This window comes from Ranitomeya variabilis, chromosome 2, assembly GCF_051348905.1.
Source record: "Ranitomeya variabilis isolate aRanVar5 chromosome 2, aRanVar5.hap1, whole genome shotgun sequence".
Lineage (NCBI taxonomy): Eukaryota > Metazoa > Chordata > Amphibia > Anura > Dendrobatidae > Ranitomeya > Ranitomeya variabilis.
The window spans coordinates 697,548,423-697,574,841 of record NC_135233.1 but is presented as its reverse complement, the minus strand read 5'-3'; the positions used below and the strand labels follow the sequence as shown (position 1 = coordinate 697,574,841).

Below are 26,419 nucleotides of genomic sequence, written 5' to 3'. Positions count from 1 at the left end.
TCAAAATAAAACAATAAAAAATAATGAAACATACACATATTTGGTATTGCCGCGTTCAGAATCACCCGATCTATCAATATAAAAAAAAGAATTAACCCAGTCATTAAGTGGCGTAATGAGAAAAACAATGAAAACGCCAGAATTACCTTTTTTTTTGGTGGCCACAACATTACATTAAAATGGTATCAATACAAACGTCAGCTTGGCATGCAAAAATATAAGCCCTCACCCAAACCAAGAGCACAGAAAATGGAGACGCTATGGGTATCAGAAAACGGCGCAATTTTTTTTTTTTTTTTTACAAACTTTGGATTTTTTTTTCCACCACTTAAATAAAAGACAATCTAGACATGTGTGCTGTCTATGAACTCACAATGACCTGGAGAATCATAATGGCAGGTCAGTTTTAGCATTTAGTGAACATGATAAAGAAAAAAAAAGAAAAACAACTATGGGATTGCACTTTTTCCAAACCCTGATATGTTAAAACCAACGGTGTCTTTCAAAAGTACAACTCGTCCTTCAGGGATTCAGTCAGACCTCTATTAATTTGGCACCCAAGGGCCGCATAGTTCCACTGAACCTCAGTGAACCACTGTCGGAATTCAGTACAGTAGTCCTCAGCGTTGCCACTCTCCTGTGTCAGATTTAGCCCCAGCAACTTGGATTCTGTCTGGTTCATCTCTGTTTCTTAGCATATTAACCTGTTTCTATTTGTTTTTCCGGATATGCCTCGTTCTTGCATTAACAAAGCAGATGGTTTTTGCTACATATGCAAATAAGTCACTTTTGCATCACAAAGGTGAAACTTGACTACCATGATAAGGAAAGCCTAAAACCTGTATTTCGGCTGCAGAATAGGAGATCAGGACAAGAGTTGGGCACTACACATATGCTGCAATAGATGTTCTTCACATCTTACCCAGTGGTTGCATGGGAAGTGGCAATCAATGCCTTTTACAGTCCCAATGATCTGGAGAAAGCCAACCGATCATGTTACCAATTACTATTTCTGCATGGTGCCACCCATTAGCAAAGGAGTTTCAAGTAAGAAGTGGACTTTACAGTATCCAAACATTCCATCTGCAATATGCCCAGTACCAGATACAGAAGAACTGCCAGTTCCAAAAGCTCCAGAAACAAGTCAAGTGAGGAAGAAGTGCTCGCTTGGTGTCATGAAGCATCTTCCTCTCATGACCCAGACTTTCTGTCAGCAACCTCAACTGAACCACACCTTGTAACCACACTTTCCGCAACTGTGATAAAGATCTTGTCCAATACTTCTTCATGGAGGATGATCTTGTGGCATGCAACAACATCAACAGTTTAATTGGATCTGTAAATGTAAGTTATAATCCAGAGGAATGGAGGCTGTTCATCGATTTGTCCAAAACAAGCCTAATAGCCGTCTTACTCCAAAATTGCAATGCGTTAACTTCAATTCCAGTTGGTTATGCAGTCCACGCGAAAGAAATCTATGACAACATGAAACAGCTGTTGAGATGCCTGAACCATGACCAACATTTGTGGTCCCCCTGTGCTGACTTAAAGGTGGTTGCCCTCTTACTTGTTCTCCAGGGTGGATAGACAAAGTAATGCTTTCTGTGTAAGTGGGATAGCTGTGCATAAGATTATCACTACAAAAAAAGAGACCTGCCTCTTCCACATTCCCTTCAATCAGGGAGTAAAATGTCTTGCATCCAGCACTTGTTTTGACACACATAAAATTTTGTTACTGACATTTCATATCAGGTTGGGCCTAATAAAGAACTTTGTAAAGGCAATGGATAAAAATGCAAAAGAATTTAAGTACACTGCTCAAAAAAATAAAGGGAACACTTAAACAACAGAATATAACTCCAAGTAAATCAAACTTCTGTGAAATCAAACTGTCCACTTAGGAAGCAACACTCTTTGACAGTCAATTTCACATGCTGTTGTGCAAATGGAATAGACAACAGATGGAAATTATTAGCAGTTATCAAGACACACTCAATAAAGGTGTGGTTGTGCAGGTGGGGACCACAGACCACATCTCAGTACCAATGCTTTCTGGCTGATGTTTTGGTCACTTTTGAATGTTGGTTGTGATTTTACACTCGTGGTAGCATGAGACGGACTCTACAACCCACACAAGTGGCTCAGGTAGTTCAGCTCATCCAGGATGGCACATCAATGCGAGCTGTGGCAAGAAGGTTTGCTGTGTCTGTCAGTGCAGTGTCCAGAGGCTGGAGGCGCTACCAGGAGACAGGCAAGTACACCAAGAGATGTGGAGGGGGCCGTAGGAGGGCAACAAACCAGCAGCAGGACCGCTACCCAGCCTTTGTGCAAGGAGGAACAGGAGGAGCACTGCCAGATCCCTGCATAATGACCTCCAGCAGGCCACAAATGTGCATGTGTCTGCACAAATGGTTAGAAACCGAAGCCATGAGGATGGTCTGAGTGCCCGACGTCCACAGATGGGGGTTGTGCTCACAGCCCAACACCGTGCAGGATGCTTCGCATTTGCCACAGAACACCAGGATTGGCAAATTCATCACTGACGCCCTGTGCTCTTCACAGATGAAAGCAGGTTCACACTGAGCACATGTGACAGATGTGACAGAGTCTGGAGACGCTGTGGAGAGCGATCTGCTGCCTGCAACATCCTTCAGCATGACCGATTTGGCAGTGGGTCAGTAATGGTGTGGGGTGGCATTTCTGTGGAGGGCCACACAGCCCTCCATGTGCTCTCCAGAGGTAGGCTGACTGCCATTAGGTACCGAGTTGAAATCCTCAGGCCCCTTGTGAGACCATATGCTGGTGCAGTTGGCCCTGGGTTCCTCCTAATGCAGGACAATGCCAGACCTCATGTGGCTGGAGTGTGTCAACAGTTCATGCAAGATGAAGGCATTGAAACTATGGACTGGCCCGCCCGTTCCCCAGACCTGAATCCGATTGAACACATCTGGGACATCATCTCTCGCACCATCCACCAATGTTACGTTGCACCACAGATTGTCCAAGAGTTGGCGGATGCTTTTAGTCCAGGTCTGGGAGGAGATCCCTCAGGAGACCATCCACCATCTCATCAGGAGCATGCCCAGGCGTTGTAGGGAGATCATACAGACATGTTGAGGCCATACACACTACTGTAACTTCATTTTCCACTTTGATTTTGAGCATCATTCCAACTCCAGACCTCCTTGGGATATTAGTTGTGATTTACATTGATCATTTTTAGGTTTTATTCTTCACAATACATTCCACTATGTAATGAATAAAGCTTTACAACTGGAATATTTCATTGATTGATATCTAGGATGTGGGATTTTAGTGTTCCCTTTAGGAAGCGGTACTTTGACCACGAAACGCGCGTCGGGGTACGTGGCCGAGGCAGAGGCAGGACCAATCGTCACTATGGGTAATTACCCTTGTCTTATTTAAAGTGATTTTACATTGATTTTGCATGCAGCAGTGGGGATCGCTGCACTATATGTCACGGCGATCAGTTTGAGCACATTCAGCTATGTACATGCCATATGCTGCAGTCCATGGTGACAGATTACATGCCCTGTAGCTGCATCCCATATATGCATATGTCCTGATCTTTCTTTGGCCTCATTTTCACACCTGTGGATTTAATCACCCAGCGATTCTAAAAACCCATGTATTGTACAATTGTATTTTTCCTGTTTACAATTTGTAATTCTTTTGGTGTTATTATTTTTTGTATAAATAAATTTTGATGTAATTTTACTGGCTATTTTGACTTGATTTTCTCCGTGAGTATTTATAGTGTAGCGAGTTGCCTTGTACATGGGTGAATGGTACTGTACTACTGGTAATTAATTTGTAGATAACTATGAAGAGTTGGTGGAAAATATCGTTAAAACATATAAGGATTCTGTCTGTAACCTATCCTTAACCTTTTCATGACCTTGGGATTTTCCGTTTTTCCATGTTCGTTTTTTCACTCCCCTCCTTCCCAGAGCCTTAGCTTTTTTATTTTTCTGTCAATATGGCCATGTGAGGGCTTATTTTTTACAGGACGAGTTGTACTTTTGAACGACATCATTGGTTTTACCATGACCTGTACTAGAAAATGGGAACAAAATTCCAAGTGCGGTGAAATTGCAAAAAAAGTGCAATCCCATGTGTGTTTTTTGTTTGGCTTTTTTGCTAGGTTCACTAAATGCTAAAACTGACCTGCTATTATGATTCTCCAGGTCAGTACGAGTTCATAGACACAAAACATGTCTAGGTTTTTTTATATCTAAGTGGTGAAAAAGATTCCAAACTTTGCTTAAAAAAAAAAAAATTGCGTCATTTTCCGATACCCGTAGCGTCTCCATTTTTCGTGATCTGGGGTCGGGTGAGGGCTTATTTTTTGCATGACGAGCTATCGTTTTTAGTGATACAATTTTGGTGCAGATATGTTCTTTTGATCGTCCGTTATTGCATTCTAATTCAATGTCGCAGCGATCATAAAAACGTAATTTTGGCGTTTAAAATTTTTTTCTCACTACGCCGTTTAGCGATCAGGTTAATACTTTTTTTTATTGATAGATCAGGCGATTCTGAACATGGCGATACCAAATATGTGTATATTTGATTTTATTTTTATTGTTTTATTTTGAATGGGGCAAAAGGGGGGTGATTTAAACTTTTTTTTTTTTATTTATTTCATCTTTTTTTAAACATTTTTTTTTTACTTTTGCTATGCTTCAATAGCCTCCATGGGAGGCTAGAAGCTGGCATAGCCTGATTGGCTCTGCTCTATAGCAGCGATAATCAGATCGTTCCTATGTAGCTTAATTACAGGCTTGGTATGAGTGCCGACCACAGGGTGGCGCTCACAGCAAACTGGCATCAGTAACCATAGAGGTCTCAAGGACCTCTATGGTTACTATCCTTTCGCATCGCTGACCCCCGATTATGTGATGGGGTCGGCGGTAGTTAAATGTCGCTGTCAGCGTTTGACAGCGGCATTTAGCTAGTGAATAGCGGCGGGTTGATCGCGATTCCACTCGCCACTATTGCGCGCACATGTCAGCTGTTCAAAACAGCTGACATGTTGCGGCTTTGATGTGGGCTCACCGCCGGAGCCCACATCAAAGCAGGGGATCTGACCTCAGACGAACTATCCCATCCGAGGTCAGAAAGGGGTTAAAAATGTGTTACATTCGCATCTAGACTTTTTTCCACCAAACTTCAGAGAAATCAGCAACCAGCACGGTCAGAGATTTCACCAAGATATTGCAGCTATAGAGAAAAGATATAAAGGAAAATGAAATCCATCAATGCTTCCAGATTACTGTTGGACAATTTTTAGGACTAATTTGATGCAGGAGTACAAGAGACAAGCAAAAAAGAGTTGTTACTGAATGAAGACCGTATTTTGCAGTGCAATTTCTGTAACTTTATATTCGCAATAGTTTAGACGTGTTTTAGTTATTTGAATTGTTGCTGAGTTTCCTGTAAATAAATATCAGAAAATTGGCATAACTAAATATTCAGCTTCTTTATATTTGCAAAAATATGAATGTTTCAAAGTATTCAAACTTTTATACATTAATTATAATTAACGTATAAAAGTTTGAATACTTTGAAACATTCATATTTTTGCAAATATAAAGAAGCTGAATATTTAGTTATATATATGTATAGTAATATATATTTAGTTATATATATGTAGCAGTAAAAGGAAAACTTTGATATCATAGACACAAAAGCCAACTAAAAATTTTCATTGTCAGATTTGAAATAAGGAGGTCGAAATAATTAAAAATAGCTGAACCTGACAACTTTTGAAAATATATAGAATAGTGTATTCGGATCACACTCGGCCGGGCAAGTCAATGAGTCTGTGGAAAACATTGAACTGCTATCAGATGAGTACAGTCCAAATTCCACGGACTGATAGAATGGAGAAGATGGAGAATTTTTTTTCTCTATCTACTCCTCATCTGAGAAAATTGGATCACACTATGCTCACACTCTGGTCAGAGTTTGATTAGTGTGTGATTTTCATAACTGGCCTGATTTTCTTGGATGAGAGAATACATGGTCGTCTGCACCTGCCCTAATACAAACCAGTGTGAAACCCAGTGTAAACCATAAAGGAGCTGCAGTACTCGCTTGAACTGCCATGTCCCTTTAAACAATTAATCAGCGAGGGTGCGAAGAGTTGGATTTCCTCCAGTCTGATATTGATGGGATCCCAATAATATATCAATCAGTGATAAAAACCTGAAAATCTAAAGGCTCGTTTACACCAACCGACAATCTTTGTCGTGAACATATAGCCTCATGCAAATGGGATTTGCTGCTCACAACATGCATGCTGCATGAGGACAGAAAGATTTTATTTACTGTCATTTTGTTCCCATACAGTTTCGTCAGTTCTGGTGAACCAGGCCAAGGGTGTAAAGGTGTATGTATCATAAAGGCAGCCTGTGTGGCTTCTGAAAAGGCTCTTGAGTAAAAGGCCTCAGCTCAGGCTGGCTTGACCTCCTTTTTCTATGAGCTAAGTGGACTTACACATGACATTACATGACCAGTAATGGGTTGGAGAAATGTTCAAGTCAGTTACAACCTTAGTGCAGTGAAACGTGTTAAACGCATCGGAGCAGTGTGCAGCTATATGGAATTTGACAATTCGGAAAAGCACCTGCAGGCAGAAGTTGTGCAATGGCGTACTCCTAATATTTATCATAGACTTTGTAACTAAATAATTCCGCCTATTGTGTGCATGATTTTTTATGCAGTGGTTATGTTTTTCTCTTGGCACATGGCGCATGGCATGTGACCCACTTTCTGTCAATGAAGTTTATTGCTCCCTCTGTCAGGATATGCAGTTGATGTCTGATCACTCAGAGAGCAGGTTGTGTGTTCAGGTCTGTAAATAAACGTCTTTGTGTTATTATAGCAGGAAGAAAAGCGGTGGAAATGAAGCAGTGAATAGAAAACCATCTCTTAACTCAGGAACTGTTCTGGCTGCTCACAATATTTATCATGGACAGCAAGGAAGAAAAGAAGGAGAGAAGACCAGGCTACTTCGCGAGGTTGGTTGTTTTATTGGTGAAATTAGAATGTATGTACTTTTGTATTTAAGCTGGCCATACACATTAGATGTACAGTATATCTGCCATGCCTGCCCATTTCAGCAGAACCAGGTGGCCATCAAATGTATATGGAGGCCTTTCCAATCTCCCCCGATGGTAGATGACTGGGGAGGAAAGGATCTTTCATATTTGATTTCAACTGCCTACATTTCCTGTTCTTGGGAGGAGAATCTACCAGAGAGGTGTCTGGCAGTGGGCTACTCCCCTTTTCTTACTGAGAACTTGCGAAAATTTAAGCTAGCGTTCATGTGTATAGGGAGGTTGAGTGAGCTAGCTGTTGGCTAAGCAAGCATTTGGTCGACCGTTATCTAAAAAGTGTATAGCCAACCTAAAGCTGGTCATACACAGGCAATAGCTGCCAGCAGAACGTTCATTCTACTGACTCTTGGCTCTCTTGACTTCCCCATACGCAGGAAATACTCGATTTGGCCAAGCATTAGTTTATTTCAGTGGAGAGGGGGGAGAAAGCTGGGGAGAAAGCTGCTGTCAGGCATCTTCTCTTCCCAAGAACAAAAGGGTCTGGTTTTTCAAACTGTCCTGTAGTCCACAGGCAAAGCTATAAAGGCCCCACATGAGTATTAGCTGTATGTAAGTAATATGACAGCTTGCAATATATATAGTCTTATATCCATTAATATGTATTATTTTTGATAATTGTACAATAGTTAAAAATATCCAGTAAGGCAAAATTATATTAAAAACAACTTCAAGAAAACCTGTCAGCATAAATGTGGAATCTAAAGTAAAGACAAGGCTGTAATGGAGCTGTAATACTGACTACATTGATACCTTTGGCGAAGAAATCTACTTTGTGGTTCTTGTTTAACCCCTTCACGACCTATGAGGTATAGGTATGTCATAAGTTGTGTATCCCCATGAGTCGAGGCTGAGCCCGCATCTTTTCCGGCACTTTACAGCTGATTTGACCAGCTGTCATGTGCCTCTAACAGCCGCGGGTGGAATTGCGATCCATCCGCAGCTATTAACATGTTAAACACCGTTGTGAATCTCTGACAACAGCATTTAACATGATCACGCCGGAAGCGTGTCACAAACTCGGCCACTGTCACATGATCGTGGGGCGCCGATGCGTTGGCAATACAACCGGGGTTCTGCAGAAGACCCCTGTGCTTGTCATTGCTGATAAGAGCAAATGATAATTTTTGATACCCATAGCTTTATGTAGCACAAGCGATGAGACGACCGCAGCTTTATGTCTCCTAAGCCAGTAAAAAGTGTAAAAAAATGTTTTTAAAAATATTTGAAAATGAAAAAAATCTAAAAGTTCAAATCACCCCTTTAGCCCCATTCAAAATAAATAATACACATATTTGGTAACGCCCGAACTGTTAAAACATAAAAAGAATTAATCCAATCAATGAACAGCGTAACGAGAAAGGGGATCAAAATGCCAGATTTACTTTTTTTGTTGCGCAGCATTTCTATAAAATGCAATAAGATGATGATCAAAACATCATATGTACCCCAAAATGGTACAAATAAAAACGTCAGCTCGGTGAGCAAAAAATAAGCCCTCACACAGCCGAAGATCTGGAAAAATTGAGACTCTACAGGTCTTGGAAAATGGCGTCATTTTTTTGTTGTTGCAAACTTTGGACTATTTTTCCACCACTTACATAAAAAAGATCCTAGACATGTTTGGTGTCTATGGACTCATAGTGACCTGGAGAATCATAATGGCAGGTCAGTTTTAGCATTTAGTGAGCATAGTTAACAAAAAAACAAATTGTGGAATTGCACTGTTTTTGCAATTTTACAGCACTCAGAATTTTTTTCCCGTTTTCCAGTACACTATATGCTAAAATCAGTGGTGTCATTCAAAAATACAACTCTTCCCACAAAAAAGAAGCCCGCACACAGCCATATTGATGGAAAAATAAAAAATATGAATGTGTAAATTGTGGATATCTTGTAAGGGCTTGGGAGGCTTAGGGTGTGTTTCCACGGTCAGGAAATGCTGCGTGTTTGACGCTGCGTACATCCGCAGCGTCAAACACGCAGCGTTCAGATGATACAGCATAGTGGAGGGGATTTCTTGAAATCCTGACTCCACTATGTGTTAAAAGACGCAGGCGGCAAACCCACGTAACATGCGGCGCGTCTTTCCAGAATGCAGCATGTCTGTTTACAATGCTCCGTCGCCGCACCGTAAATTTACCATAGACTATTATTAGATGCGGTAAAACCGCATCTAATTAGTCACATGCGTAATAACTGCGTAAACACAGCTTACTACGCATGTCTACTAATTTAAATAAGGTCTTACCTGTCACACCGCTGGAAGTCCGCGTTCACTGCAGTTCTCGCGATAACTTAGCTTACCGCAAGAACTGCTGTGCACGTGACCGGGTGTTATCTCCGGTCACCCTAAGCTAGTTCTCATGGTCAGCTGACCACGGGGGCTAGAGTCTAGGCAGGGCCGGAGAGTTATCTCCAGTAGTCATCTACAAGCTTAGCTATGTCTGGATGTCAGGCATCCAGATGTAGCAGAGCTAGACTCGTCGCGGGACACTCGTTATTAAGGACTGCGTCGGACCAGGGAGTATACTGTTGGGTTGTTTTTTTTGTTTTTTTGTTTTTTTTCAGAAGATTGATGGCTTCGCTTGGTTTACCAGTTTAATAAAGATGTCAAAACTGTTGTGTTTTATTTCATTAAAATACTTTATTCTGCATGTGTGGGTGTTTATTTAACCCTTTACAAACTATAGGATTAGTAATGGATAGGTGTCTTATTGACTCCTCTCCATTACTAAGCCGGCTTAATGTCACCTTACAAAGGTGACATTAACCCCTTATTACCCCATGTGCCACCACTACAGGGCAGTGGGAAGAGAGAGGCTAAGAGCTGGAAATGGTGCATCTTACAGATGCGCCATTTCTGGGGCAGCTGGGAGCTGGTATTTGTAGCCAGGGGGCCAATATCCATGGCCCCTCTCTAGTCTATGAATATCGGCCCGCAGCTGTCTGCGTAGCCTTTCTGGCTATAAATTATAGGGGGACCCCAAGTCATTTTTTTGGGGGGTCCCCCTATTTTAATAGCCAGTAAAGGCCAAATATACAGCTGTGGGCTGGTATTCATAGCCTAGGAAGCTCAATGGGTGTTAACCCTTTCCCAGGCTATAAACATTGCCCCCTAGTCACTGGCTTTCCCTCTCTGGCACAGAAAATTGTGCTGGAGCCCACGCCATTTTTTTTTGCAATTTTTTTTTAAATTAAACAGATATTGCATTTAAGGCCGAGGTCACACTTGCGAGAAACTTGGACCAGAGCGTTCAGCTGCATAGAAATACATGCAGCCGCACACTCCAGTCCCGAGTGCCAGCGGCAGTGCCAGGTATTGAGGTGCGAGACTCATGCGAGTTTCTTGCATGTGTGACCCCGGCCTAACGCAGATTCCGTGCTTGTGTGTGTCTTTATTTAAGGCTGGGATCAAACATGCGAGAAATCTTAATTCCTGGCACTGCTGCTGTCACTCGGGAGCGGAGCTTGCGGCTGCATAAAAATACATGCAGCAGCACGCTCCGCTCCTGAGTTCCGGCTGCATTCCTGGGTATTAAGATGCGAGACTCGTCCGAGTTTCTCTCATGTGTGATCCCGGCCTAACTCTTTATGTACCATTTTATTATGTTTATTACTAAACATCGGGCTTGGTATTATCTATAGATATATCTATCTATTATCTTCTATCTACCTATTATCTATCTATCTATTATCTATCGATATATCTATCGATATATCTATCTATCTATTATCGATATATCTATATAGCTATCTATAGATATCTATCTATAGATAGATATATCGATAGATAGATAATAGATAGATATATCAATAGATAGATAGATTAGATAGATAGATCTATAGATAGATTTATAGATATATAGATAATAGATAGATAATAGATAGATCTATTGATAGATTTATAGATGTATAGATAATAGATAGATAATAGATAAATGATAGATACTATAGATAATAGATAGATAATAGATAGCTAGATAGATAGATAGATCTATCTATAGCTATATTTATCTATTATCTATCTATTATCTATCTATCTATCTTGCATCATCTATCTATTATCTATCTATCTATCTATAGCTATATCTATCTATTATGTACTGTATCTATTTATTATCTGTCAATCTATTATCTATTATCTATCTATTATCTATCTATATATGTATCTATTTATCTTTGTGTCTACACATTATTCTTCAATGGAGTATGTAAAAGAAGAGGGTGGACAAGGAAATGACATCACAATTCTTTTTTTTGTAAATCTTTATTTAGCTTACAAAAACACACACAAATCCGCATGAAAAAATCGCATCAAAAACGCATCCAAAACGTAGGTGACCTGACAGTGACCTCAGATGCCCATTTGGTGCAGATTTTACCTGCGTCAAATCCTGAGCAAATACTGAGCCATTCCTGATCGTGGAAACATACCCTTATATATAATAATTATTTACAATTTGGGATGACCTAAAACCCTCACTTAACATCAGGGGCTGGCTGGCAATTTTCAGCCTGGGGGGCAATCACAAGGCAGTGGCCCTCGTGTTGCGGTGGCCCTCCTTTTCCCTGCTTATATCTGGCCACTGCATTAAAGTAGCAGAGATAACAGGCTTTAAAAACAGGCTGGTACACAGATATGGGAACTGAACGGAGCTTGCTGCATAGATATGGGAGCAGAATCGAGCTTACTCCAGAGATATGGGAACAGAACAGAGCTTACTACAGAGATATGTGAGCAGATCAGAGCTTACTACCGAGATATGGGAGCAGAACAGAGCTTATTATAGAGATATGGGAGCAGAACTGAACTTACTAGATTCAGAGATATGGGAGCCGAACCGAGCTTACTGCAAAGATATGGGCGCAGAACCGAGCTTACTACAGAGATATGGGAGCAGAACCGAGCTAACAACAAGGATATGGGAGCAGAACCAAGCTTACTACAGAGATAGGGGAACAGAACCGAGCTTACTACAGAGATATGGCAGCAGAAACGAGCTTACTACAAAGATAAGGAAGCAGAAACGAGCTTACTACAGAGATATGGGAACAGAACCGAGCTTACTACAGAGATATGGACGCAGAACCGAGCTTAGTGCAAAGATATGGGAGCAGAACCAAGTTTACTACAGAGATATGGGAGCAGAACCGAGCTTAGTGCAGAGAAATGGGAGCAGAACCGAGCTTACTGCAGAGATATGGGAACAGAATCGACCTTACTACAGAGATATGGGAGCAAAACCAAACTTACTACAGAGATAAGGGAGCAGAACCTAGCATACTACAGAGATAAGGGATCAGAACCAAGCTTACTAGAGAGAGAAGGGAGCACAACCAAGCTTACTACAGAGATATGGGAGCAGAACCGAGCTTACTGCAGAGATATGGGAGTAGAACCGAGCTTACTACAGAGATAAAGGAGCTGAACCGAGCTTAATAAGTCTACTACATGGAAACAAGTCTGCTACATAGAAACTGGAGCAGAACTGAGATTACGACATACATACAGTACCATAATCTAGATTACTACATTGATAGAGTACCAGAACCAAGCTTATTACTTAGATATGGTGCCATAACGGAGCTTACTTACAAACATACAACAATACAGCTACACAGTGCCTGGTACTATCACCACTACACAGAGAATTCATAATATTATAATATCACCATTACCTCTACATGAAACTACATTCTATACAAAGACCAATGATGCCACCATACACTCCCTGACAGAAGTTATGTCGCTTATCCATGTTATGTAAATAAAAGCTTATAACTTGATGTTAAATTCATCCATTGGTTGTATGTTATTCTTTTGAAAGCTGGAACCCTCCAAAATGTGATTTAGGTTAAGAAAATAAATTGTTATCAAAGCAGAAATATTGATCAGTTAATGGACACAGAATGGACAGATTTTGGCAAGACAACATTTTTGTTGCCCACAGACAAATAATTAACTTAAAATACAAATATATGTTGCATAACATTGATGAATGAAGTTGTGGTGCTCATCTACATTCTTTGGTTTTGTCTTCCAAGCTTCCTCTTTCATCCTTCCCCAAACATGCTCAATGATGTTCATGTCTGGTGACTGGGCTGGCCAGTCCTTGAGCACCTTGATCTTTTTTGCCTGGAGGAACTTTGTTGTAGAGATGGATGTATGAGATGGAGCACCATCCTGCTGCAGAATTTGACCTCTTTTATGATTTGGAATATAAGCGGTAGCTAATAGTTCTTGATATTTTAGGCTATTGATATTGCCTTCCACCTTGCAAATGTTTCGCACACCCCCATACTGAATGTAACCCCAGACCATGATCTTTCAACCACCAAATTTAACTGTCTTCTGGGTGTATTTTGGATCCATACGGGCTCCAGTAGGTCTCCTGCAGTGTTTGTGGCAGCTGTGGTGTAATTCTACTGAAGAGAAATCCATCTTCTGCCACTTTTCCAGCGTCCATCTATTTAGCAGGCTGTGGGAGTTTGCAAATGCCACACGGTTTTTTATTTGCCTTTTGTTTAGTGCTGGCTTCTGAGCACTGATTCGACCATGGAGGCCATTTTGAGACAGAATCCTACAAACTGTTCTAGTTGACACAGGTAAAGGTTTAGGTGTGCACTCAGCCTTAATATGGTGAGGTGCTGGTGTAACGGACCAATGGCCCAGAATAACAGTAAAAGTTAAATTCACTGCACTCTCTCTAGGTTTCTTATGCAAAGTCTGGTATAAATTTATTATACATAAACTGGGAGTGTAACAGAATATTACAGCATCTGCGATTTTTTATATACAACGTTTCAGCTCAACCAGAGCCTTTGTCACGTAATCGCTTGTTCCAGCTAAGATAGTGATACACAGAGAAGGCGGAAAGTCCCAGCGGTGCAATATAAGCTCTATTGTAATCTAAATGTCCGCCTATGGAAGATCCTGTCCAGTAGTGTGGACCTGCAGTGTCTGTTATGACAAGCGGCGCTCCCGCACCTTGCTAATGATCGGCGTGTCACGTGCGGTGAATTTAACTAGTTGACACAGGGACTTGAGGTGACCAGACCTGTTGGAGCTCTACTGCTGTGGAAGAGGGGCTTGCTTTGGATTTTCTAACCAACAAACATTCCTCGTGAGCAGTTGTCTTGCGGGGTCCGGGTAATCAGCTGTAGTCTACCCAGTACCCCCGTGACATCCAGTCTCTTCAAATCTTTTTTTTAATTCTTTGTACTTGACGCTGAGACACATTAAAGGTGCCCGCCACCTCTGCAGTGGATCTGGTCTTCAGCCTCTTGATAATCCAGGCTTTGGTCGCAGGGTTTATTTTTGGCATGTTGTCAAGAGCTTAAGTTGCAGTGCAAATGAAGGTCTGGGGTGCTGGGTTTCTTTTTATACACACACACTAAATAACCGATCATTTACTGAGCACAGGTGAGGATGTAATCTAGGATTGGGTGCATTATATGACCAGGCGACAAAACTTTTGTCTTGCTAAAATCTGACCATTCTGTGTCCATTAACTGATCAATATTTCTGCATTGATGTCAATTTATTTTCTTAACCTAAACCACATTTTGGAAGGTTTCAGCTTTCAAAAGAATAATTTATGCAACCAATGGATGAATTTAACTTCTGGTTATAAGCTTTTATTTACATAACATGGATAAGCGACATTACTTCTGTCAGGGAGTGTACAACTTTTACTACTTGTATACTACAATACTGATCATTAATTTTAAAAAAGCACAACACTAAGTGCCATTGTATACAGGAACTCTGTATTTACTGTCAGTGTAAAGATATTACAGTGATCACTGGTGACATTATACACAGGAGATCTGTATAAGGTGTCAGTGTACAGGTAATACAGTGATCACCACTGCCAGTGACATTATACATAGGAGCTTTGTATATAGTATACAGTGTATAGTGTCAGTGTACAGGTAATACACTGACTCACTAGTGACGTCTCTAGCTGAAGTCCTTGATCTTTGCTTTTCATTTTCATCCAGCACAGACTGCCATCACTTCTTCCAGCCAGGACTCGTCTCTGCATAAAATAACACAGTTACCTAGAGCACGGCTTCCAGACCACATTCCCCACTTTTTCCCTTTCTTCTAAACCATGTTCCAAATTATTATGCAAATTATATTTTTCTCAGATTTTCCTAAATGGTCAGTGCAAATGACAGTCAGTCTAATAAAAGTCATCACCCGTTAGAGTATACATCGAATTTTATTGGAGAAACCTCTCAATGATAACAGTATAATCTCCAAAATGAATAAAAACTCAAAATGCACTGTTCCAAATTATTAGGCACAGTAGAATTTCTAAACATTTGATCTGTTTTAAAGAACTGAAAATGATAATTTGTGGAATATGCAGCATTAGGAGGTCACATTCACTGAACAAAAAAGCTATTTAACTCCAAAACATCCTAACAGGCCAAGTCACATGTTACCATAGGAACCCTTCTTTGTTATCACCTTCACAATTCTCGCCTCCATTGAACTTGTGAGTATTTGGAGAGTTTCTGCTTGTATTTCTTTGCATGAAGTCAGAATCGCCTCCCAGAGCTGCTGTTTTGATGTGAACTGCCTCTCACCCTCATAGATCTTTTGCTTGATGATACTCCAAAGGTTCTGTATAGGGTTGAGGTCAGGGGAAGATGGTGGCAATACCATGAGTTTATCTCCTTTTATGCCCATAGCAGCCAATGACTCAGATTTATTCTTTTCAGCATGAGATGGTGCATTGACATGCATGAAGATGATTTTTATACCATGGAAGAAAGTTGTCAGTCAGAAACTCTATATACTTTGCCGAGGTCATTTTCAAACCTTCAGGTACCTTAAAGGGCCCTTCCAGCTGTTTCCCCATGATTCCAGCCCAAAACATTACTCCTCCATCTCCTTGCTGACGTTGCAGCCTTGTTGGGACATGGTGGCCATCCACCAACCATCCACTACTCCATCCATCTGGACCACCCAGGGTTGCTCGACACTCATCAGTAAACAAGACTGTTTGGAAATCAGTCTTCATGTGTGTCTGGGCCCACTGCAACCGTTTCGGCCTGTGAACACTGTTTAGGGGTGGCCGAATAGTAGGTTTATGCACCACAGCAAGCCTTTGAAGGATCCTACACCTTGAGGTTCGAAGAACTCCAGAGGCACCAGCAGCTTCAAATAACTGTTTGCTGCTTTGTAATGGTATTTTGGCAGCTGCTCTCTTTATCCAATGAATTTGTCTGGCAGAAACCTTCCTCATTATGCCTTTATCTGCATGAACTCTGTCTGTGCTCTGTTTCAGTCACAAATCTCTTCACAGTATGACGATCACCCTTAAGTTTTCGTGAAATATCTAATGTTTTCATACTTTGACCAAGGCATTGCACTATTTAATGCTTTTCAGCAGCAGAGAGATCCTTTTTATTTCCCATTTTGCTTGAAACCTGTGGTCTGCTTTATAATGTGGAACATAATTTTTAAGTAGTTTTTCTTTAATTAGAATCACCTGGAAAACTAATGATCACATGTGTTTAAGATTGATTTCAGTGATCCATTGAGCCCTGAGACACAATACCATCCACGAGTTTATTTGAAAAACAAAACAATTAAATCTTTATGACACTTAAATCCAATTTGCATAATAATTTGGAACATGGTGTACACTAGACATCTGAATACAGAGGTGCACCCACAAAATATATAATTGGTTATTATGCAACCTCATAGATTGTAAGCTTGCGAGCAGGGCCCTCATTCCTTTTGGTATCTGTTGATCTATGTGTTTATTGTTATGCTTAATGTCCATTGTCTGTACAAGTCCCCTCTAAAATGTAAAGTGTTGGCACTATAGAAATAAAATTATTATAATTATTATTATTAACTGACCATTCGAAATATAAATTATAATCCACCACTGTGGACCCACTAACTATAAATAGCCACTTTCCCCATTTAATATATAAATTAATTAGAACCTGTACTCTTTCCCCCAATGCATTACCAGTCACTTCATCCTCAACGCCCTGCACTATGTACCACTCTAACCCTAACCCGGATTCATTATAGTTACATGCCCCTCCCACCCCAATTCATTGTCATGTCTTTCTCTCTCACTCTCTATTCATTATCAACTGCTCTACCCCACATTCAATACATCATTTACTTCCCCACCCTTAAAATTCATTATTTGTTCTTCCCCTAGATCATCATTTGCTCTCCCCACCCTCTTCAATTGATCATTTGCTCTCCCCACCTTCAATTAAATTGCTGTCCCCTGTCCCTCACACTGAATTTATAATTTTGCAGTCCCCCCACTTTAATTTGAAGTCCCCTTACTTCATTCATTGCAGTCCCCGATTACCCCCTCACTTCATCTGCAGTGACCCTTCATCATTTGCAACCCCCTATCCCCCTTCCATTTCATCATGAGCAGTCCCACATCAGACACACTTCATCATGTGCAGTCCTTCAGTCCCCTTCATCATGTGCAGTCCCCTTACCCCCCACTTCATCATGTGCAGTCCCCTTACCCCCCACTTCATGTGCAGTCCATCTTACACTCCACTTTATCATGTGCAGTCCCCATTACCCCCACTTCATGTGCAGTCCCCCTTACCCCCCACTTCATCATGTGCAGTCCCCCTTACCCCCCACTTCATGTACAGCCCCACTCCCCCTTCATCATGCACAATCCCCCTTCATGTGCTGCCCCATTCCATCATGTACAGCCCCACTCTCCCCACTTCATCATGTGCAGTCTCCTTTATCCACTAAACTATCATGTGCAGCCCCACTCCCCTTCATCATGTGCAGCCCCACTCCATGTACAGCCCCACTCAACCTTCATGTGCAGCCCCACTTACCCCCTCACTCCATCATGTGCAGTCTCCTTTAACCCACAAATTCTATCATGTGCAGCCTCCTTACACCCCCCACTTCATAACTTGCAGTTACCCACCATTAAATTTATTTTATAAAGAAAACAAAAAAGTTCTTCATACTTACCTCACCAGTCGCTCCCATGCAGTGCCTCTCTGCTCCTAGCATCCGGGTCATGTCGGCGTGTGCGTGAGGACGCCATTGCGCATGTCCAACAGCTAACCTGGAAGTATAAGAGAACATGAAGGGAGCAGTAGCTGCGCAGCCGTCAAGGTGACAGCCAAGCATAGCTCCTGGCCCCAGCGCAGACGTGTGTGCTAACTGTGATGCGGCTGTGTCTGCTGCCAGCCACGTCACAGTACAGCAGACATGGCTGCGCACAATTTGCTGTGTGGCTGTAGCCACCACCAGGCAGCCGGCCCTGAACAGCTGCTGGGGGAGCGGCCCGGGGGGCATTTGCCTCTTTGCCACCTGGGCCAGTCAGCCCCTGCTTAACATGTCCTAAAACTTAACTTTATTATGGATTAAAATAGTGGGTAAAACTAATCATGAAACGTTCTGTCCCTATATTGCCTAAACGAGTCTAGTAAAATGTAGAGGCGATTGCCAAATATCACATAGTGACACCCCGGGTGTCAATATTATAGGGCAAACAGGACAGTTTTTCCTAAAGCACATGTCCACCCATCATGTTCCACCGCAGATGTGGCGTCATCAGGGGATGGGATTATAGCTAGAGTCATTCATGTTACCCTATTATTCATAGGAAAGGCCAATGTAGAGGCTTTCCAGGCACCACAGCTGAATCTTACATCTCCAGTTCTGAGAAACTCTATAAACATTTTGCTAAAAATGTGTGAATTCCATTGGGAGCTTGTTATTACGTGCTGTATAATTTAGTTCTAGAATATTGAGAAATAAATATCTAGCAATTTAATATAATAACCCTTGGGAATTACACTAAAAGGGTGTTTTTGGCTTGAAGAAGAGCACAATGTCACTGGCTTTACAGGATTAAAAAAAAATGTACAATTTTTTTTCCCCAGAAACAGTGCCACTCTTGTCCCCAGCCTGGCATTGCAGCCGGGCTCCATAGATGTGAATGGGGCTCAGCTAAAATACCAGGACAGCCATTGTACAAGAATGACTTAAATCACCATGATTGCCTTGTCTAAAAGTCACTACAAAAATTAATAAGAACCCCAACCATGTATGAAAAAATGAGTAGATAAATTAGAATTTTCTCCTATTCATTGTAATGTTAATCACAGGCAGCACATGGATTCCAGGATTACACACAGATGCCATTTGTGCTCTGTCTATGATTTTCACAGACCCCCAGACTTGATTGGTTCATTTTTATACATGATGCCAATAGAAAATGGACATGTCTCTGTGATTTTGTTGCGTACACGCAATCTGCAAAAAGTCATGTAGATTATAATTGGTATGAGTTCCATCCGTGAAAACCTCAAATAGAACACGAACATGAAAAACGGACATCTGGATGGCTTCTAAAGTAGCACAAAAGGGAAAGATGTTTTTTTAAATCACAGGAGGTGCTTACATTTTTGTTCAGTCTGCGAAGGCAGTGAATGAAGTTTTTCTGGTTTGATGCAGGAAAAAAACAATCACAACCTTTTTACACCATTTACAAATCATCATAATCTCTTCAACTGTAATGAATGGGTTGGTACAATTACAGGAATACCAAATATATCTACTTTTTCTGGTATATAGAGATTTAGCTCTATGTACTAGTATAATATGCCTATAAAGAAGAAAAATGCTATTTGGATCGTACTTAGCAATGCAGCTTTTGGCTCACGGAGAAACTTTCTGCCCATCATGCTGGTGTTTGTGATGTATATATATATATGTATATATATATATATATATATATATATATATATATACAGTATATACTTAAAGATGTATACTGGTATACTGAGCGCAGACAAATGTTGTTTATCAAAGTCCTCAAATGTACAGGGAGATCTACAGCAGAGAAAGCAGAATAATCAGAATAATCACAGCAGCATGACTGGCTGTACATATGCAGTAAGTCTGTCCATATATATACTGTATATATACACCTCATATACAATATATGTCTTAATCTATCGTCTCAGTAAACTTTATTGCTTGTGTTAGCAGTAAAGTCTGTAGCATATACAGGTGCTTCTCACAAAATTAGAATATCATCAAAAGTTAATTTATTTCAGTTCTTCAATACAAAAAGTGAAACTCATATTATATAGAGTCAGTACAAACAGAGTGATCTATTTCAAGTGTTTATCTCTGTTAATGTTGATGATTATGGTTTACAGCGAATGAAAACCCCAAAATCATTATCTCAGTAAATTAAATACTTTAGAACACCAGCTTGAAAAATGATTTTAAAATCCGAAGTGCTGGCTGTTATGACCCCAATGGCGAGGGTCTCAGAGGAACGTGGAAGTCTGCAGAATACAAAAATCCAGCTCATAGGGCAGTGGTAACTGGGTTGACCATATATCTACTCCTAACGCCAACACTAGAAGTAGCCGGGGATCATTCCTACGTTGATTCTAGATGACACGCGCCAGCCGGAGAATCTAGCTACCCCTAGTAGAGAAAAACAAAGACCTTTCTTGCCTCCAGAGAAGGGGACCCCAAAGCTGGATAGAAGCCCCCCACAAATAATGACGGTGAGGTAAGAGGAAATGACAAACACAGAAATGAACCAGATTTAGCACAGAGAGGCCCGCTTACTGATAGCAGAATAAAGAAAGGTAACTTATATGGTCAACAAAAACCCTATTAAAATCCACACTGGAAATTCAAGAACCCCCGAACCGTCTAACGGTCCGGGGGGAGAACACCAGCCCCCCTAGAGCTTCCAGCAAAGGTCAGGATATAGATTTGGAACAAGCTGGACAAAAATACAAAACCAAAACAAATAGCAAAAAGCAAAAGGCAGACTTAGCTGATATAACTGGAACCAGGATCAGTAGACAAGAGCACAGCAGACTAGCTCTGATAACTACGTTGCCAGGCATTGAACTGAAGGTCCAGGGAGCTTATATAGCAACACCCCTAACTAACGACCCAGGTGCGGATAAAAGGAATGACAGAAAAACCAGAGTCAAAAAACTAGTAACCACTAGAGGGAGCAAAAAGCAAATTCACAACAGTACCCCCCCTTAGTGAGGGGTCACCGAACCCTCACCACGACCACCAGGGCGATCAGGATGAGCGGCATGAAAGGCACGAACTAAATCGGCCGCATGCACATCAGAGGCGACCACCCAGGAATTATCCTCCTGACCATAGCCCTTCCACTTGACCAGGTACTGAAGCCTCCGCCTGGAGAGGCGAGAATCCAAGATCTTCTCCACCACGTACTCCAACTCGCCCTCAACCAACACCGGAGCAGGAGGCTCAGCAGAAGGAACTACAGGCACAATGTACCGCCGCAACAAGGACCTATGAAATACATTGTGAATAGCAAACGACACAGGAAGATCCAGACGAAAAGATACAGGATTAAGGATTTCCAATATCTTGTAAGGCCCAATAAAACGAGGTTTAAATTTGGGAGAGGAGACCTTCATAGGAACAAAGCGGGAAGAAAGCCATACCAAATCCCCAACGCGTAGTCGGGGACCCACACCGCGGCGGCGGTTGGCAAAGCGCTGAGCCTTCTCCTGTGACAACTTCAAGTTGTCCACCACATGATTCCAGATCTGCTGCAACCTATCCACCACAGAATCCACCCCAGGACAGTCAGAAGGCTCCACATGACCCGAAGAAAAGCGAGGATGGAAACCAGAGTTGCAGAAAAAAGGCGAAACCAAGGTGGCGGAACTAGCCCGATTATTAAGGGCAAACTCAGCCAACGGCAAGAATGTCACCCAATCGTCCTGATCAGCAGAGACAAAACACCTCAAATAAGCCTCCAAAGTCTGATTGGTTCGCTCCGTCTGTCCATTAGTCTGAGGATGGAAAGCAGACGAAAACGACAAATCAATGCCCATCCTACTACAAAAGGATCGCCAGAACCTGGAAACGAACTGGGATCCTCTGTCTGACACAATATTCTCAGGGATGCCGTGCAAACGAACCACGTTCTGGAAAAACACAGGAACCAGATCGGAAGAGGAAGGCAGCTTAGGCAAAGGAACCAAATGGACCATCTTGGAGAAGCGATCACATATCACCCAGATAACGGACATGCCCTGAGATAGCGGAAGATCAGAAATGAAATCCATGGAGATATGTGTCCAAGGTCTCTTCGGGACAGGCAAGGGCAAGAGCAAACCGCTGGCACGAGAACAGCAAGGCTTAGCTCGAGCACAAGTCCCACAGGACTGCACAAATGACCGCACATCCCTTGACAAGGAAGGCCACCAAAAGGACCTGGCCACCAGATCTCTGGTGCCAAAAATTCCCGGGTGACCTGCCAACACCGAGGAATGAACCTCGGAAATGACTCTGCTGGTCCACTTATCCGGGACAAACAGTCTGTCAGGTGGACAAGACTCAGGCCTATCAGCCTGAAATCTCTGCAACACACGTCGCAGATCCGGAGAAATAGCTGACAAGATAACTCCATCTTTAAGAATACCAACAGGATCAACGACTCCAGGAGCATCAGGCACAAAGCTCCTAGAAAGAGCATCGGCCTTCACATTCTTTGAACCTGGTAAATACGAGACAACAAAATCAAAGCGGGAGAAAAACAATGACCAGCGGGCCTGTCTCGGATTAAGGCGTTTAGCAGACTCGAGATACATCAGATTTTTGTGATCAGTCAAGACCACCACACGATGCTTAGCACCCTCGAGCCAATGACGCCACTCCTCAAATGCCCATTTCATGGCCAACAACTCCCGATTGCCCACATCATAATTTCGCTCGGCAGGCGAAAACTTCCTAGAGAAAAAGGCACAAGGTTTCATAACAGAGCAACCAGGGCCTCTCTGCGACAAAACGGCCCCTGCCCCAATCTCCGAAGCATCCACCTCAACCTGAAAGGGAAGTGAGACGTCAGGCTGGCACAAAACAGGCGCCGAAGTAAACCGGCGTTTCAACTCCTGGAAAGCCTCCACGGCAGCAGGAGCCCAGTTAGCTACATCGGAGCCCTTCTTGGTCATATCCGTCAAAGGTTTCACAATGCTAGAAAAATTAGCGATAAAACGACGGTAGAAGTTAGCGAAGCCCAAGAACTTCTGAAGACTCTTAACTGACGAGGGCTGAGTCCAATCAAGAATAGCTCGGACCTTGACTGGGTCCATCTCCACAGCAGAAGGGGAAAAAATGAACCCCAAAAAGGGAACCTTCTGCACACCAAAGAGACACTTTGAGCCCTTGACAAACAAAGAATTTTCACGCAAAATTTTAAAGACCAACCTGACCTGCTCCACATGCGAATCCCAATTGTCAGAAAAAACCAAAATATCATCCAGATAAACAATCAAAAATTTATCCAGATACTTCCGGAAAATGTCATGCATAAAGGACTGAAAAACTGAAGGCGCATTGGAGAGCCCAAAAGGCATCACCAAGTACTCAAAATGACCTTCGGGCGTATTGAATGCGGTTTTCCATTCATCACCTTGCTTAATGCGCACAAGGTTGTACGCACCACGAAGGTCTATCTTGGTGAACCACTTGGCACCCTTAATCCGGGCAAACAAGTCAGACAACAGCGGTAAAGGATACTGAAATTTGACAGTGATCTTATTTAAAAGTCGATAATCAATACAAGGTCTCAAAGATCCGTCCTTTTTTGCCACAAAAAAGAATCCCGCACCAAGAGGGGAAGAAGACGGACGAATATGTCCTTTCTCCAGAGACTCCTTGATATATGAACGCATAGCGGTATGTTCAGGTACCGACAGATTAAACAGTCTTCCCTTAGGAAATTTACTGCCTGGGATCAAATCTATAGCACAGTCACAGTCCCTATGAGGAGGCAGTGCACTGGACTCAGACTCACTGAAGACATCCTGATAATCAGACAAATACTCCGGAACTTCCGAAGGCGTAGAAGAAGCAATAGACAAAGGCAGGGAATCCCCATGAATACCACGACAGCCCCAACTTGAGACTGACATAGCCTTCCAGTCCAGGACTGGATTATGGGTCTGTAACCATGGCAGCCCTAAAACAACCAAATCATGCATTTTATGTAAAACCAGGAAACGTATCACCTCGCGGTGTTCAGGAGTCATGCACATGGTAACCTGTGTCCAATACTGCGGTTTATTTGCTGCCAATGGTGTAGCATCAATACCCCTAAGAGGAATAGGATTTTCTAATGGTTCAAGAGTAAAACCACAGCGCTTAGCAAATGAGAGATCCATGAGACTCAGGGCAGCACCTGAATCTACAAACGCCATGACAGGATAAGATGACAGTGAGCAAATCAAAGTTACAGACAGAATAAACTTAGGATGCAAATTACCAACGGTGACAGGACTAACAACCTTAGCTATACGTTTAGAGCATGCTGAGATAACATGTGTAGAATCACCACAGTAGTAGCACAAGCCATTCCGGCGTCTATGAATTTTCCGCTCATTTCTAGTCAGGATTCTATCACATTGCATTAAATCAGGTGTCTGTTCAGACAACACCATGAGGGAATTTGCGGTTTTTCTATCACATTGCACCGAATTAGGTGTCTGTTCAGACAACACCATGAGGGAATTTGCGGTTTTGCGCTCCCGCAACCGCCGGTCAATTTGAATAGCCAGTGCCATAGTATCATTCAGACCTGTGGGAATGGGAAAACCCACCATAACATTCTTAATGGCTTCAGAAAGGCCATTTCTAAAATTAGCGGCCAGTGCACACTCGTTCCAATGTGTCAGCACGGACCATTTCCGAAATTTTTGGCAATACACTTCAGCCTCGTCCTGCCCCTGAGACATAGCCAGCAAGGCCTTTTCTGCCTGAATCTCAAGATTGGGTTCCTCATAAAGTAAACCGAGCGCCAGAAAAAACGCATCAAGATCAGCCAATGCCGGATCTCCTGGCGCCAGCGAAAAAGCCCAATCCTGAGGGTCGCCCCGTAAGAACGAAATAACAATTTTTACTTGCTGAGCAGAATCTCCAGATGAACAGGGTCTCAGGGACAAAAACAATTTACAATTATTCACGAAATTCCTAAACTTAAACCTGTCTCCGGAAAACAGTTCAGGAATCGGTATTTTAGGTTCTGACCTAGGATTTCTGATAACATAGTCTTGTATGCCCTGCACACGAGTAGCCAGCTGGTCCACACTTGTAATCAAGGTCTGGACATTCATGTCTGCAGCAAGCATAGCCACTCTGAGGTAAAGGGGAAGAAGAAAAAAAAAAACTCAGAATCTTCTTTCTTATAATCCCTCTTCTGCAATGCATTAAACATTTAATACTGGCCTGGCAAACTGTTATGACCCCAATGGCGAGGGTCTCAGAGGAACGTGGAAGTCTGCAGAATACAAAAATCCAGCTCATAGGGCAGTGGTAACTGGGTTGACCATATATCTACTCCTAACGCCAACACTAGAAGTAGCCGGGGATCATTCCTACGTTGATTCTAGATGACACGCGCCAGCCGGAGAATCTAGCTACCCCTAGTAGAGAAAAACAAAGACCTTTCTTGCCTCCAGAGAAGGGGACCCCAAAGCTGGATAGAAGCCCCCCACAAATAATGACGGTGAGGTAAGAGGAAATGACAAACACAGAAATGAACCAGATTTAGCACAGAGAGGCCCGCTTACTGATAGCAGAATAAAGAAAGGTAACTTATATGGTCAACAAAAACCCTATTAAAATCCACACTGGAAATTCAAGAACCCCCGAACCGTCTAACGGTCCGGGGGGAGAACACCAGCCCCCCTAGAGCTTCCAGCAAAGGTCAGGATATAGATTTGGAACAAGCTGGACAAAAATACAAAACCAAAACAAATAGCAAAAAGCAAAAGGCAGACTTAGCTGATATAACTGGAACCAGGATCAGTAGACAAGAGCACAGCAGACTAGCTCTGATAACTACGTTGCCAGGCATTGAACTGAAGGTCCAGGGAGCTTATATAGCAACACCCCTAACTAACGACCCAGGTGCGGATAAAAGGAATGACAGAAAAACCAGAGTCAAAAAACTAGTAACCACTAGAGGGAGCAAAAAGCAAATTCACAACAGCTGGCCTACTGAAGCGTACCATATATACTCGAGTATAAGCCGACCCGAGTATTAGCCGAGGCACCTACTTTTGCCACGGAAAACTGGGTAAGCTTATTTACTCGAGTAGAAGCCGGGTATGCATTTTCCCTCATCCCTGTCCTGCTATGCATGGCTCCCCCTTCCCTGTCCTGGAATGATTACTTCCCCATCCCTGTCCCTGTCTGCATGCCTCCCCGT

General features: G+C 42.3%; 1 protein-coding gene across 4 annotated transcripts in view; it reads left to right on the top strand.

Moving 5' to 3' along the window:
* The window catches only part of NCOA7 (nuclear receptor coactivator 7), a 248,863-nt gene that overhangs the window by 49,183 nt on the left and 173,261 nt on the right, over nt 1-26,419 (top strand). For all 4 annotated transcript variants that reach the window (XM_077289426.1, XM_077289424.1, XM_077289427.1 and 1 more), the window contains exon 2: nt 6,911-7,046. In XM_077289426.1, the coding sequence (XP_077145541.1) occupies nt 6,997-7,046 (50 nt within the window). In that variant the 5' untranslated portion in view covers nt 6,911-6,996. The remainder of the gene's footprint in view (nt 1-6,910; nt 7,047-26,419) is intronic.